At 46.3% G+C, this 15,645-nt stretch overlaps 2 protein-coding genes across 18 annotated transcripts in view; one reads left to right on the top strand and one right to left on the bottom strand.

Annotated features, from left to right (window-relative positions):
* Positions 1-4,063, bottom strand: part of RELCH (RAB11 binding and LisH domain, coiled-coil and HEAT repeat containing) — a 63,770-nt gene extending 59,707 nt beyond the window's left edge. For all 3 annotated transcript variants that reach the window (XR_015951639.1, XM_035124817.3, XM_035124818.3), the window contains exon 1: positions 3,201-4,063. Coding sequence is in view for 2 of the 3 variants with exons in the window: in XM_035124817.3 (XP_034980708.3) it covers positions 3,201-3,705 (505 nt within the window). In the remaining variant the exon portion in view is untranslated. The remainder of the gene's footprint in view (positions 1-3,200) is intronic.
* Positions 4,000-15,645, top strand: part of PIGN (phosphatidylinositol glycan anchor biosynthesis class N) — a 79,747-nt gene continuing 68,101 nt past the window's right edge. For 3 of the 15 annotated variants that reach the window (XR_015951640.1, XR_015951641.1, XM_088676216.1), the window contains exons 1-5: positions 4,933-5,067; positions 7,101-7,161; positions 8,035-8,072; positions 14,068-14,313; positions 14,861-14,982. Coding sequence is in view for 13 of the 15 variants with exons in the window: in XM_088676216.1 (XP_088532342.1) it covers positions 4,937-5,067; positions 7,101-7,161; positions 8,035-8,072; positions 14,068-14,313; positions 14,861-14,982 (598 nt within the window). In the remaining 2 variants the exon portion in view is untranslated. Of the gene's footprint in view, positions 4,099-4,812; positions 5,068-7,095; positions 7,162-8,034; positions 8,073-8,387; positions 8,505-11,770; positions 12,087-14,067; positions 14,314-14,860; positions 14,983-15,645 lie in introns of those variants that run through there. The other 12 variants (XM_060278028.2, XM_088676214.1, XM_088676213.1 and 9 more) reach the window with 12 other exon arrangements.

Genomic DNA, 15,645 nt, shown 5'->3' with positions numbered 1-15,645 from the left:
AATAAAGCTATCAAACGATGAGAATAACTGTACTTTCAGATCAGTATCACACCTGTATTTATGCCAACATGGTGCTAAAGACTGAAAGCAAAATAGCATTCAGTATAATTAGATATGAGACTAATTGCATTTGGAGCTCCTTGAGCTGTTTCCTAACCCCAAAATGTATCAAATAATTTACTCTATCATTGTGTCATACTACACAAATACTAGTGCAAAAATATATTGGTACTACTACTAAACATGGTTAACACCTCTAAATACTGGGGGGGGGGAACAGGAGTAATGTAACTTAAGTCGCTTCAAGGATCATATGTTGTCCATACTTGCTTTAGGAATGGATATTTTAAGACAGAGTTGGATTGGGTCCATTCCACCTATACAATTCTAAAAATTGATTCTTACAATTTGCTAGTGAACACATGTGTTAAGATCTGTTCATGGGAATAAGTCTAACTTCTGAGAAGCATAACATGGAGGCAGAGAACAGACACAGAATCATAGCTTAACTTTTGTTACCAAGAAGATTTCAAGTTGCAATTTTCCAGTTTACAGAGGAAGCAATGCTCCCACCTGACTTAGCTGATCATGAGAATGGAATAGTCACATGAACAGTGTTTTTGCAGACATCTGACCCCAGCATTTCATCAGAACTGACTAGGAGTTGTTCCCTCTTACTTCCAAGAATACAGTTTAAGAGTCATAGCTAAAAAGAACAAAAATTGTTCCATATATTAATATTTTCCCTATATACCTACACTTGTCTTCCAAGTGTCTGATAATGCTTGTTGATGTGGAATGTTCTGCAACTCAGGAAGTTCTGAGATGTACTTATGAAGTTCTATCACTCCAATGTGTCTTCTGATTAACCTAAGTTATTTCCATTTTATCCAGAACACAACACAATCCTATTACCCCTATAGATAAATCTAATACAATAGCACATTCAACAGCTTCTGTATGAGTATCTGCTTTATCTATATTCTGGCAATGGTAGAAACATTTCAATCAAATTTGGGTTGCTGCAGATACTTGCACATACCCGAATGCTCACTGTACCTTTCCAACAAAATACACAGAAACCTGCTAATACTCACTTCCACAGGAATACCCATTTCCCAATTCAATGCCTCAACATCAGCCATGCCTCCATCATTAAACAAGATGCTAACACTTATGGCACATTATGTCAATAGCCGCTTCTAGTACTTAAGGTACTGTTTCATGGGTGCAATAAAACAACATCATGCCAGCTATTTAAAGGAACTAAACACAAAGCAAGTAATATGAACACAATGTTTTCTATTTGGCTAACTACTATTGTGATATGAAGATCAACATCCAATGATGACTGCCCACTTGCACAATGAAAATCCACTTCACAATGATACTTCTAGTTTAGCCTTCTTCCCTGCTCCAGCACCTTGAATGCTCCCAAAATCTGCTCTGGAAAGTTCCTCAGCCCTCCAAAGCAAATTCTGGAAGCACATGAAGGCTGTAGGAGGAAAAGGAGGACCCATTGCAAGAGCAGAAGCCTGGATCTCACCCAATGTTAACTGGTTATGATTCCAAGGGCTTTCCCTATAACCCTGGCTTGGTGATTCTGCACCAAACTGCAAGTGACAGGGGAGTCAGTTTTCACTTTTATAAGGTAGAAAGTGATTCAGAAGAACCCAACCTGACCCAACATCTAGCCTTGCAAAAAGAAAGCAAAATCCACTCAGATCAGGAATAGTCATAGCTATTCTTGTCACCTCTGCAGATGTGTGAATAATCAGCACAGCCTGAGCTCATGATGATATGCTACTTGCAAGAATGAAAAAGATCAACATGTACATCCAAATCTATACTGTTAAAAACAATGCTATAAGATGGCAAGGACTAGTTAATGTTTAGAAGCAATAGCCTCTGACCTAGCAACCCTGTCAAAGTAATACACCTGCATGAGGGGTGATGAGCTGCAACCCAACCTATACATATTTACTCAGAAGTAATTTCCATTAAGTTAAATGTGACTTATACCCAAGTAAGTATGCATAGGGTTCCAGTCTTAATAGTACTATCACACAACCCATCTTCCCACTAAGGCAAGCCCTTCCCCTACAACAAGATCTATTGGGATGAGAGGGTTAGGCTCCTGCAGAGCTCTGGAAGCGCTGGAAGGGAGTTATGCGCTCTTAACTACTTAATCCTTGGACTCAGCCAGGGTGTATTATCTCTCTCACCCCAGGAGAGCTGGGACCTAGTTGGGTGAGCAGAGCTCAGCGGCTCTTAAACTGGGGTAAGCCCTGACAAAGCAGCGTGGCAGAGGCAGGACCACAGAGGCTGGATCCTCAGCTCAGTCGTGTTACTTGGCAACCTGGCATAAGTCAAGGCATCAAAAAGGGTGGTGTATCTCAAGCACTACTATAAAAAATGGTTTCTATCTGCCAGGCTTAGGTCGGTTCCATTAGCAGTAGCCCCATTGCTGAACGGAGTAGCTTTTCGCCAGGGTATTCATACCAGCTCCTTGTTTACAGGACTGCTCCCTAAGTGTGGCAAACAACACCATGTTGACCAATGTTTTGAAAAATTCTCTTTAGCAGAACACAGGGGAACTGAGTTCCCTTACCTTTTAAAATTTAAATTATTTTTTTGGTCTTTTGGGGTGGGGGGAGGTGCGGACAGACTGGAATGGATATACACCCAATGCCTAAGCCAAATATCTGCCTATATCTGTAATCAATAAAGTTGTAGCCAATTCTAATCCCGAGTCTGCTTTGAGTTTATTCAACCCAGCTTACATTTTCGCCACTGCCCCAGGGGCTGTGGGTGGCACTGCAAACAGCCCAGCAATAAACTTCATGGTGAGTTCCCCACCTCCCTTTTACCCAGGGGGGGGGGAAGCACTGATGTTGAACTACATGATGGTACTAACTTACTAACTTAAGCAGGGCATTGGGTGGGGTGGGGTGGAGCGGAGTAAGCCCAACCCAGGCATTACCTTACACGTGCCAAACCCACCACTTGCTTTCAAAAACAAACCCTGCCCGCCTCGCCTCCCTTCCTGCCACAACTGACAGGTGCTCCTCCGAAGCAAAATAGTAGGAGTGCATCGAAACCAAAGCAACTCGCCAAGGTCAACCAAGGACCGAGTCGGCGGAACTGAGCTACCCTTGTTTTGTTTTATTTTATTTGTTTCCCTCCACAAACCAACTTACGGAGCTGTCCTGCTGCGCCGGGCTCCTTCCCCGCTCCGGTCCCCGCTAGTAGCCCCGGGGCCGCCGAGGCCGGCGGGGTGGGCGCCGTCGCCGCCGCCCCGCATCCTCCTCCTCCCTGGCGCTCGAAGTTGCCCGGGTTGGAGAAGTAATCCCTCAGACGGGGGAGTTCCCGGCCGCTCTCCAGCAGCTCCGTGTGCAGCTCCAGCGCCGTCAGCACGAACTGGTCGCGCAGCAGCTGAGCCGCCAGGGCGTCCACGGGGACCCGAGGCGGCTCCTCGGCCTGCAGGGAGGAGGGAGGCGGCAAGGGCAGATGCTGCTGCTGAAGGGGCGGTGGCGGCGGCGGCGAAGAGCAGGCCGACGAAGGCAGCGGGAGCGGAGCGGCCGTTCCGCCGGGGTCGCTGCTGCTGCTGCCTCCGCCGCCGCCTCCGGGCCTGGCCTCGTCGGGGTCCGACTCCTCGGAGTCGCTGAGGAAAGGGTTCACCCCAGCAGCCCCCGCCGCCGCCATCTTGGGAGCAGGGGAGGCGCCCGAAGCAGCGCTCCCCCCTCCCTCGACGGAGCCCCGTTACCACAGCAGCCGACGGCGCCCACCAACCGCCCGCCTCCTCCTCCTCCCTCCTCAGAGCTCACAGCTTCTTCCTGGTCTCGCCTCTCGCGAGAGTGCCACCCGGATGCTTCCTGTCTCCGGCGTCCTCGAGGCGCGGTATAGACTTTCGAAAGTGCAGAGGGGGCAGCTCGTCTGCTTTTCTGGGCATACAGGAGGTTTCGTTTGGTCGGCGTGGGCGCCGTTCCCCTCTCATTCCTCGTGGGGAGAAATCGGCAGCTGCTTGAAAACAACCACGAGCCCACGGAGGAAAAAAAGCAAGGCTTTAGGGTAGCGCAAAAAAAGAAAAGAAAAAAGGTAGAAGCAAATACATATTCATATTTGTTTTAACTCAGTTGCCTAGGAAGAAGGCCCGCTGTGCTACCTGACATGAGATTGCATCCTGCGTCTTGTTTCAGGCGGTAAATACCTTTCCCCCTCAAAACAATGCAAAAAACAAAACAAAAACGGGATGCAGAGACCATGTTTGTTCTCGTTTTGCATCGGTGTGACGGTGGTGGCCGGGATGCATTGTAGTCCATTAATTATTATTATTCCTAGATTGTAGGTCAGGTAGGTGAAAGCTGCAAAAAATTTTGACAGCCCTGAAATGTCAGTGCTGTGCTGAAGCGGAGACTGAGACGGGTTTAAAAAAAAGCGCAGTGTGCTTGTATTTAAATAAACGCAAGCTTTGACTTGAGGTTTGAATCTCGGCAGAAATTCAATACAGTACTGTATTAAGGGGGGCAGGGAATGTGGCGGTTTAATTAGAATTACTTTTGCAGCAACCTCCACACCGCTGTGTTTTATCCTTTCGTGGCCGAAATCCAGTGCAGAATGGACCGGGTGCATATGAAGCCTTTTGGTTTCCGATCTGACAGTTGCACCAAAGGACATGACACTGGGTTGTGGTCAACTTCAACCCCCACCCCCGCCGCCAATAGTTATGGGAGAAAACAATAGTTTGGTTGCAAACACTCTTTCTCCCAAAGTGCAAAACAGCTATTTCAGAAAACCGAGCACGAGGTTTGTGAGAGTCGACGTGCGTTATATACTCTTCACGTTTCTCTCTCTGGAGGCACAGGCGGTGAGCAGGAGGGTGTACACACCTGTCCCACTGGGCTCCACCTGAGCGCGTCATGGACATGCAAGATGCATGACTGACGGGGTAGGACACTTTTTCCCTCTTCCTCCCCCTCGCTCCCTTTCACCGGGGATCTCGCGAGGCCCTTTGACGCGTGCCGGGGGGTGCTTGGTAAGAGTGCAGAAGCGCCTGCTACCGAACGTGTGAGTACGGTAGGAAGTAGCGTGTGTGTGCGCGCGAGAGAGAGAGCCCCCACGCCCCACCCCACACTCGCAGGCGACCACGCTTTGGCTGGGGGTCGGCGGGTGTAAGTGTGGATTGTTCTCCTCGCTTCCGCATCCCCCCCCCGGGAAACCCACTGATTCCGCAGACCCTCCCTGACAACTCATGAAAGGCTGTTTGCCAGATGTTGCTGATGGGGGATGATGCCTCTTGTTAAACGAAGGATCGGGGCAGCGTCCTCTCTCCATCACTGCCTGCTGTTGCGGGCTAGGGGGTTGGGATCCTTTTTTCCATCTGAGAAAAAAAAATGGTTTTCATCTGTAGTCTTTCTGGTACTGTATGTGTTTTGTGCGAGTTTGGTGGTTCCCCACTCACCCACCCTCTGCCACCTTCGCCTCTGTCTTCTTGGAGCCCATGAGTGCTTTATCTCCTTTCTCGGGACCCTTAATATGTTTTCCCCTCAGTTCTTTGCCGTCCATTTTTCTCCCCTTTTTGGCTTCTTCTGCTTGCGCCCCTGTGCTTGTTTTGCCATCCCCACCCTTGCTAGTCACTGGTTGGGGGAGGGAAGAGTGTTTAGACAGCAGGCCTTGGGGTCTCAAATGTCAGTGGCACCCTGTGGGACCCCAAAATTCAGCATCCCCCCTCACTTTCCATTCTGCATCATGGTTTTGGTGTCCCTGAGGCTCTGGGCCCAGTGCTACTGAACTGCTTGCGCTCCCTAAAATCTGCCTCTGGTTTAGATCTGCGCATGAGGGGGTCTGAAGTTGGCGGCTTGGAAGGCCCAGAGCTTGGCGCACCCACCCCGCAGCTTTGAATACATCAGGGCTGCCATTTTGTGTTCCGGCAGAATAATAATTATTATTATTATTATTATTTTACTTATATCCTGCCTATCTGACTGGGTTGCCCCAGCCTCTCTGGCGTAAAATATAAAAACTCTAGCAAAATATAAAAACACAATAAGACATTAAGCACTCCTGTTAACAGAAGCTTCATTCAAAGAACAGGGTTTTTTTAAGCTGCAATGGCTGCCAGTGCACTTTAAGGATCAAAACCTCAGATTGTTCTTTGAACTGCCCTTTGATCTGTGAACTGCTCCGAGACCTCTGGGTATAGGGCGGTATATAAATCCAATAAATAATAATAATAACCTCAGTCTTATATATACTTTAAAGAAAAATAAGCAAACAAATAAGTCTTTTAAGGGGAACAGAACTCACAGATCATGGAACACAGAATCACAGAATTGTAGAGTTGGAAGGGACCCTGAAGATCTCTGGTCCAACCCCCCGCAATGCAGGAATTGAAGACCTCTTGACCCATAACCTTGGCATCATTAGCACCATGCTCTAACCAACTGAGCTAACACAGGAAGCAGATTTATACTAACTGAGACCATTGATCCATCTAGCCTAGCATTGTCCACACAGACTGGCAGCAGCTACGGTATCCAGGGTTTCAGACAGGAAACATTCCTAGCCAGAGCTGCAGATGCCACTGTTGGATTGAACCTGAGAGAACTTCTACATGCAAGATAGTTGCTCTACCACTGATCTATGGCCCTTCCCCAACTACATTATAGGGTAGAGCCTAAGGTTTTATGCAATTAATAGAAAGCTTGAAATTGTAATGTTTGGACTACCTATATGTTAGATGCTAATTTTTTAGAAAGCAATTTCTTAGCAACTGCATCCCCTAGTGGCGTTCAGTGCACATGGCAGTGTTTTCTGCACTGTTTGTATTCTGTGAAGGAGACTGCTGGTAGAAATACAAGTTCAGGTATATTCAGGTAGGTCAAGGCATCTGAAAGTAATTTAAATTGGAATTAAAATGCCATAGATTTGTTTTTCGCCCAACCACCCCTTTTCCCCCTCCTTGCCATCCACATTAGTGGAGTTCCCCCACAAGGAAAAACATGGACAGCTCCACCCCAAGCTCTACTCCACCTGTAGTTGCTGGCTGGCTAAACTCTCATTACTCATTTTTTTTCCTTGCATGATCTGTACTAGGGCAGATGGAAGAAAACAAGCAATGACTGTGGGCTGAGATTCAACGCAACTCTCTTCATTGGTGTGGTGAGTATATTATCTTAATTGTACAGTTATTGTCCTCAGCAGTTAAATCTCCCATCGTAGAGTTGTGGGAAGGCAAGTGCACAAGTGGTCACTTGAGATCCTGCATCTAGCAGCAATTCCACTTGGGTTTCTCCCTCTTAGAAAAAGACCAGCTGCACCAAGGTCTGGTTGTTCATCCCAACGCCACCTGGCTCCACCCAGCCACGCACCCCACCAAGCTTGGCACCTCACCTACTGTGATCAGCACCCTAGGAAAGCCTCAGCCATCAGAATCTCCGAGACCATGTGGAAACCATTAGAAGGCCAGAGTCAAGGATCTTTGTTTCCTACAACAGGGCCTTGGCCAATGACTTAGGCCTAACACCCTTAAGAGGCAAGCAGTGGCAGTCTTCAGTGTTGCAACACCAAGGATTCTTGAACTCACACTCTCATGCAAAACAGAGGGCACAGCAAGCTTCAGTACTCCCATGACTACAAATCTTTGCACTTTCCACAAGGACAGGGTAGTGTTTTTGTGCTAACCCTTCCTTCATCCCAAAAGTAAATTCTTCATTTCATAAGCCTCAGTAACGCGACCTTCAGTCTTTTTTTGCCCCAGATCTCTCCATTCCCAGGAGCAACTCTGGCACAGCCTAATCCAGGCATCCCCAAATTGCGGCCCTCCAGATGCTCTGGCCTACAACTCCCATGATCCCTAGCTAACAGGACCAGTGGTCGGGGAAGATGGGAATTGTAGTCCAAAACATCTGGAGGGTCGAAGTTTGGGGATGCCTGGCCTAATCATACACAGGGCTCTGAAAGACTATCTTGTCAGAACAGAGGCTCTTGGCGTCTTTGACTCCATCCTTGTGTCTTCTTCTCCCACTTCTCTAGGAAAGGCAGCCTCTTCCTCTGTCAGCTGGTGGATTCAGGTAGGCATGGCCTTGGCCTAGGAGGCACAGCACCTGCCCACTCCCCAGCGCATCACAGCCCACTTTACTTCAGTGGCCCTGTCCACAAACACATATATGGCAGATGTTTGCAAGGCCACTTGGTCCTCAACCCTCCATGCTACCAATTAGATCTTATGTCCCTTAGCTGATGCTTCCATTGGGAGATAAGCTCCACACAACATTCTCTCCTCAGAGGGACACAGTCACCCAGTTTCATCTTGTTTTCTTGTGTGTGTGTGTGTGTGTGTGTGTGTGTGGAGGTGGTGCCTTCATGCTTGGCCATGGATGGAACGGAAAGCAAAACTAGAGGAAAAGAATAGGAAATCTGTCAAATTACATGGCTCTCCCTTTGGCGCATCCCAGCCATACAACCTGCAACATCCCTGTGCTAACCTAGAAGGCCCGTTCATGGTTAGTGTTCGATATTCCTTTTTAATCTGCAGCTTTATGGACCTTTTCAGCCAAATATTGTTTCAGTCTTAGCTGAATTCAGAGTTGTGCTAATGAGAATAACTTCCAGGCCTTGCTATGCCCTGTTATCAGGGGTGCCTCAGAGGCTGAGTTGATTATCCCATCCTGCCATCTAAAAAGTGCAGCAGGAAGTTAAAAAGAGTCTTAAGACGTTTTGTGACCTACAAGCCAGGACAGCAGATAATCATATTTATCCCTTCAAGATTTTGCATAGGGATTGCTGGTACAGAGAGTTAGCTTGACAATAAAATGTTCAATTCTCATGGGGAGCTTTTTGCCTTAGGTTTGCTTCTGCATTGCTGAGCTACATTTACATCTTAAAGCAGATGACATTTGTTATTGTAATGTACAAAATGCTCATTGAAAATCTCGACTGTATAGTAATTTTAAACAGATGAAACGAGTTACCAAAACACATTTAAATGTGAAAGCCTGTGGAAATTATGTCTTATAAACTGCATTATATGACAGATTATTTGGATCATGCAAATTTATTCATGTTCGTTTACCTAATCAAAGGCGGGGGGAAGAGCACATGATTATGCCCTAGAACATTGTGGGGAGTGGGGGAAGCAGCTGTGGTACAGAATTTTAATGTTGAAATGATCTGTAAATGATGAAGAGAGAAAGTAAATCTGAAAGTATTAATCTAGCTCAAAACTTGGTTAACATACAGGGGGCATCCTTTGTTGTTGTTGTTTAGTCATTTAGTCGTGTCCGACTCTTCGTGACCCCATGGACCATAGCACGCCAGGCACTCCTGTCTTCCACTGCCTCCCGCAGTTTGGTCAGACTCATGTTCGTAGCTTCGAGAACACTGTCCAACCATCTCGTCCTCTGTCGTCCCCTTCTCCTTGTGCCCTCAATCTTTCCCAGCATCAGGGTCTTTTCCAGGGAGTCTTCTCTTCTCGTGAGGTGGCCAAAGTATTGGAGCCTCGGCTTCAGGATCTGTCCTTCCAGTGAGCACTCAGGGCTGATTTCCTTCAGAATGGATAGGTTTGATCTTCTTGCAGTCCATGGGACTCTCAAGAGTCTCCCCCAGCACCATAATTCAAAAGCATCAATTCTTCGGCGATCAGTCTTCTTTATGGTCCAGCTCTCACTTCCATACATCACTACTGGGAAAACCATAGCTTTAACTATACAGACCTTTGTCGGCAAGGTGATGTCTCTGCTTTTTAAGATGCTGTCTAGGTTTGTCATTGCTTTTCTCCCAAGAAGCAGGTGTCTTTTAATTTCGTGACTGCTGTCACCATCTGCAGTGATCATGGAACCCAAGAAGGTAAAATTTCTCACTGCCTCAATTTCTTCCACATCTATTTGCAAGGAAGTGATGGGACCAGTGGCCATGATCTTAGATTTTTTGATGTTGAGCTGAACAATATGGTTGTGTCAACTTGATAGTTTTCCATAAATCTATTCCTGATTTCAATTTATTTATGGATGAATTGTTTTCATATCTCTCTGACAGTCTAAATCAAATACTACGGAATACATTTATATATATATATATATATATATATATATATATATATATATATATAATATCCTGTCAGCTAAAAGAATGGCTGCTAATCATACCCCTTTGTAATACGTGTGCCATGACACTCATGCTTACTGAATATGCATTTTCATTAGATTCTCTTAAATTATATACAACAGGCATATAATGCTCACTGGAGCACGCTCCTTTTGAAAGAGATGACTAAAGTATTTTTACTGTCATTCCTTGACACTTTTAAATATACTTGTATTCATCTGAATAACACTTTGTATATGTTTCTCCGTATATTGAAAGCATAAATAGGAAACAAATGGTTGCATATTTCATAAATATTTATATTTAGTTATTTTCTCTTATCTTTTAAAAATAAATGGCAATCTCAGCATCCCAAGTATTGTGAGTTTTAAATGTTCAAAGAGCGGCAATGTTGGATATGGTGGCTTTGGGGGGAAATAGGTCTGCATTTTGCCTCATTATGTTGACATTTCCATTAATCTTGGAGGACCTGATTCAGCAGAAAACGACAGGTTCTATAGCAGGCGCAAATCTTCTCAGGCAATAGATTGGCCTATAATATAAATGAAAGAAATAGAAGAAAGAAGTATTCCTGTCAGGGAGTAATAGAATTGCCTGGGGAGAAGTGTCTTCTTCATACAACTTTCTTTGCTCTGTTGCTTCTCTCTCTCTCTCAAGTTAAATCTTTTGCAAGGTATGGTGGTATGTACAATGGGGATTCAAGTCCACTGGCTGCATTCAAACATCACACTGAAATTCACATGTGAATGAGCCTTCTCCTTTCCTATGCTGGCACATTCTATCTTTCTGCCATCTTATGCAGCTGGGAGGAATTCAGAAGCTTCTCGCTGTGCTCCTTTTTAACTGTGTCTTGCCATGTTGTCCGAACCCAGCAAACTATGGCTAATGTTAACTAGGGTTAGCTTAAACAAGCAGAAGTCGCAACATTAAGTTTGGTTAGTTTCAAACACGCTAACTTAACATTGCGATTTCTGAAGCTGGGCTTGTTTACCGTAGATTAACCATAGTTATTGCGAACCACAGTTCTGTATTCGGATGACACAGCAAGCTGCCGTTAACGAAGACAGAAAGTGAAAGCTTCCCAATCCCTGCTTCCAGCCATGCAGGAGGAAGTGGGGCCGGGGGAGTGTATGAGCCCAGGTGGAAGCTAAGCTAATTCACATCTTGCAGATGGATCTTGGACTGGTGACTTGAGAGACATTAATTGTGTATACTGTATTCAGCTTGTGTGCCTCTACCCTGCTCTGACCCAAGGTTGGTGTGGCTGATTTGCTTGCAGATAGGGTTAAGTTCACCACCAGCCTTACTGAAGACATATCTCGCATGACAATGTAGTGGCTATGACTCTTTCTAGAACAGTGTTTCCCAACAGGTGGTCCGCGGACCCCCAGGGGTCCGCGAGCTATGCCAGAGGGGTCCGCAACTTGGCGGAGCCAGAATGGAGGGGCGCTGGCCAGCCTGCCCGCCACCCACCGCCCAGTGCTCCCCACGGCTTTGTAGAAGTGAGGATAGCAGGTTTTTGCCCTGCTTCAGGGCGGCAGCGCCCGTTGGCGAGCTTGGCTTTCACGCGCTTTTTCCTTCCCTCACGAGGCGGAGCAAAGAGAAGCTGAATAAGGCGGAGGCGGAAAGGCTCTTCCCTCCTTTCCGCCTCCGCCTTATTCAGTTTCTCTTTGCTCCGCCTCGTGAGGGGAGGAAAAAGCGCGCGAAAGCCAAGCTCGCCAACGGGCGCTGCCGCCCTGAAGCAGGGCAAAAATCTGCTGTCATGGCCCGGTCGCTGGGCGCCCGCCTCGCCCGGAGCCGCTTCTTCGGCGGCTTCGTGTGCGGGGCGGCGCTGGGAGCCGCGGCCTCCGCACTGACTGACCGCAAACCCCTCAGGGAGCCCCGTCTCCCACCCGCGTCCCTGCAGAGCTCCGTGGCCGGCACCGCGCCTGGGCAAAACAGCAAACCCTGAGTGACTGAGCTGATTATCACCCTTCCCCAAGGTAAGATCAAAGGCTCATTTAGCCCAGTGTGTGTGTGTGTGTGTGTGTGTGTGTGTGTGTGTGTGTGTGTGTGTGTGCTTTTTCCTCCCATGCAAGTCAATGGAGCAATTTTTGTATGGGGAAGGAGCTGTGTGTGAGAAAAAACAGAAAATACAGAGCATGCACCACAAAGTGGGGGTGCTTTGAAAATGTAGCGACTGACCACACCCCCACAGCTGACCATGCCCACAACCCTTTTCAACAATCCCAGGATGAAAGAACCTGGGAATCCCATTCAGAAGATCACTTTTTATATTCTTTGGAAAAAGGAAACTAGTTTCCAGCTGCACCTGCCCTTGAGCTTCACTGCTGAAATACAAGGGGTTTCCCCAGACTTACCGCTGTGGGTTGCTGGCACTGAGATGCCGTCACCAGGAGAGCCCTCTCTGTCATCCACCCTGCATGGACCATGTCAGCCTTCGAGGAGGAGAGGATACCAAGAGGCAAAAGGGGGGAAAGGTGCACATGAGGTAAAAGGGACCCCTGACCATTGGGTCCAGTCGTGACCGACTCTGGGGTTGCGCACTCATCTCGCATTATTGGCCGAGGGAGCCGGCGTATAGCTTCCAGGTCATGTGGCTAGCATGACAAAGCCACTTCTGGCGAACCAGAGCAGCACATGGAAACGCCGTTTACCTTCCCGCTGTAGCGGTTCCTATTTATCTACTTGCATTTTGACGTGCTTTCGAACTGCGCAGGTACCCTGTCTTTTTAATTTTAGGATTAGGAATTAATGGGGGTCCTTGTCACAATAGCGGCTCGATGAGGGGTCCTCGAGAAAATTTTGTTGGGAACCCCTGTTCTAGAACATAAAGAAAAAAACATCATGGCTGCAGGCTATGGCATTTCCTCTGCTAGTGCATCACAAAGGAATTGCATTCTTCTCTTGACTTTGCATCACCCCAAAACTAGACCATTGAGAAACAAGCCAAAGATAGTCTAAAACAGTGTTTCTCAACCAGTGTGCCTCCAGATGTTTTGGGACTACAACTCCCATCATTCCTGACCACTGGTCTTGCTAGCTAGGGATGATGGGAGTTGTAGTCCCAAAACATCTGGAGGCACACTGGTTGAGAAACACTGGTCTAAAAACAAAAGATAACAGATCTGAGATATGAAGCTTTGACAGGCTTGATGTCCACCTGTCACAGTGGGACACATACCAGACTTCAGAGTTTTCTGTAACTAATGCCAGGCAGCAGGAAAACAGATGGAGCAATCATCTTCATTCTCCTAGAATATGTCAGGATCCAGAGACATTCTGGGCAAATGAAGATAGAGGCTGCAGCCCCTTTGCCCTCCACTTCACTTTATAGCTCTGGGCTGGGTGTTTGTCCCCACCACTGTCTACCCTGCCCAAGCCTGGATTTAGGTTTGATGAGGCCCTAAGCTACTGAAGGTAATGGGGCCCTTTCTATGTCCAGCTGTCCTTTGTCGACAACAAATTGTCGTTGTTTTTTGTGTTGAATATGTGCTGTATGGTCATTTATGGACCTAATAGGTATCTAAAGCCATTTGCACATCACAAAATATGTATTTTATCGAAGTAATTGTTGAACTGAAATACAATTAAGAAGTATATTAATAGTGAAATACAATTAAGAAGAAGTATATTTTGCCCCCCCCCCCCGAGAGTGTGGCCCTAAGCTATAGCTTGTTTAGCTTATACGTAAACCCGGCACTAACCCTGTCAACCCCTGGTAAACTCATTTTGGGAGGGCCACCAGGGGAGTACGAGTGAGAGCACCTTGCCCGGGGTCACCCCAGCCCTGAGCTTGGAGAAGAGTGGGGCGAAAAGATTAATTAAGCAATCAATTAATTTTTTTTGAAAAAGAAATCTCTATCTATGGAACTGGAGAATGTACAAAACGTATAATCAGAGGCAGACTCAGAATGCAGCAAACAATTGCTTGCCTCATCTGTAATTGTTTTGCTTTTTTAGCACTGGACAACCCATCACCATGAATATGCAGATCTTTGTAGCGACTGGTCTCCTGGTACATTGTGTGTTCCTGATCTCTATTTTTGACATTTACTTCACCTCTCCTCTGGTCCACGGCATGACTCCCCACCAGACTCTGCTGCCACCACCTGCACAGCGCTTAGTACTTTTCGTTGCCGATGGTCTGCGTGCAGATTCGCTTTATGAAGTGGACGACAGTGGCATTTCTAATGCTCCTTACCTTAGGTATGATCCTCTTGTTAAGATACTCCTCTAATCGTTCCAACCCCTGAGATAATGAGGAGGATGATGATGATGATTTTAAAAATCTCATTAGCTATGAGACAGGGATTTTGCACTGCTGCGCCCAAATTTTGCAACTAGAAAAGATTATTTCTGCAATTTAAAAATTGTAACTTGACCAATGAGACACTTCATACACTTGGTTATCCAGTTTGATCAGTAGTTGTTCTTATTTTAAATATTTAAATAGTTACTTTCTTGTAAGATTTCTCCCCCACCCCTATCTTACCTCAATCCCAATTTTTTAAGGGATCAGTGAAGGATGTGATAACCTCCCCCCCCCCCCCGCACATTGTGCTTTGTATTAGAGTTTTTCTCTTGGAAAAGCCGTAGAATCTTATAGTTTAGAAATGGTGATTGTTGAATTTGTGGAAATGCTTCCTTAAATTAGCCGTGGGGCTACTGTTTTTTTCTTTTTTCCTTTGAGCCTTACAAGCATGGATTTGGATTTTAAAAACTGCATGCGATTACCACTGTGTCTTACTTTCAGGAATATTATGTTAACCAAAGGCAGCTGGGGAGTATCTCATACTCATGTTCCAACAGAGTCAAGACCTGGGCATGTAGCTCTCATAGCTGGATTTTACGAAGACGTCAGTGCTGTTGCAAGAGGTATGCTGATTATCCATTAAATATTTTGTTTGGATGAACAGGCTGAGCTTTAGAATATTTGGCCACTAACTATAAAATTATTATAACTTGTACCCTAAGGTAAATTAACTTGCACCAAAAAGTATCGCTGGAGGATTGGTAGCCTCTCCTGACCAATGCGTTGTAGCGTATCGGGTCAGAGGCCCTCCCAATTTGGGACAATTCTTTCTGCAGACCCCTTACTACATCCCATAGGGTGTAAGATGTCATCTGACCCTTTGGAAATGATTTTCGGTGGGTGGGATGTCTGCATGTATACTGTAAGATGCAATATCTGTATGTTTGCGTATTTTTCTGACTGTGTTCTGTGCTGGAATGCTGAAGCCAATTGTGGTTTCCCATTATGTGCTCACCTGGTGAAACAGATGTGTTTGAGTGCTCATTAAAAGTGCAGATGTTCATTCAGAATGTGCATGCTACCTTTATTTCCCTTCAACAGTGTATCCAAACTCGCATTAATCGCCCTTAGAAAACACTACAGCAGGGTCCCCAAACTAGGAGCCGGATGCGGCCCAATCACCTTCTAAATCTGGCCCATGGACGGTCCGGAAATCAACATGTTTTTACATGAGTAGAATGTGTCCTTTTATTTAAAATGCATCTCTGGGTTATTTGGGAATAGGA

The sequence above is a fragment of the Zootoca vivipara genome, chromosome 8, assembly GCF_965207765.1.
Source record: "Zootoca vivipara chromosome 8, rZooViv2.hap1.1, whole genome shotgun sequence".
NCBI lineage: Eukaryota > Metazoa > Chordata > Lepidosauria > Squamata > Lacertidae > Zootoca > Zootoca vivipara.
This window is presented reverse-complemented; position numbering and strand designations above follow the sequence as displayed.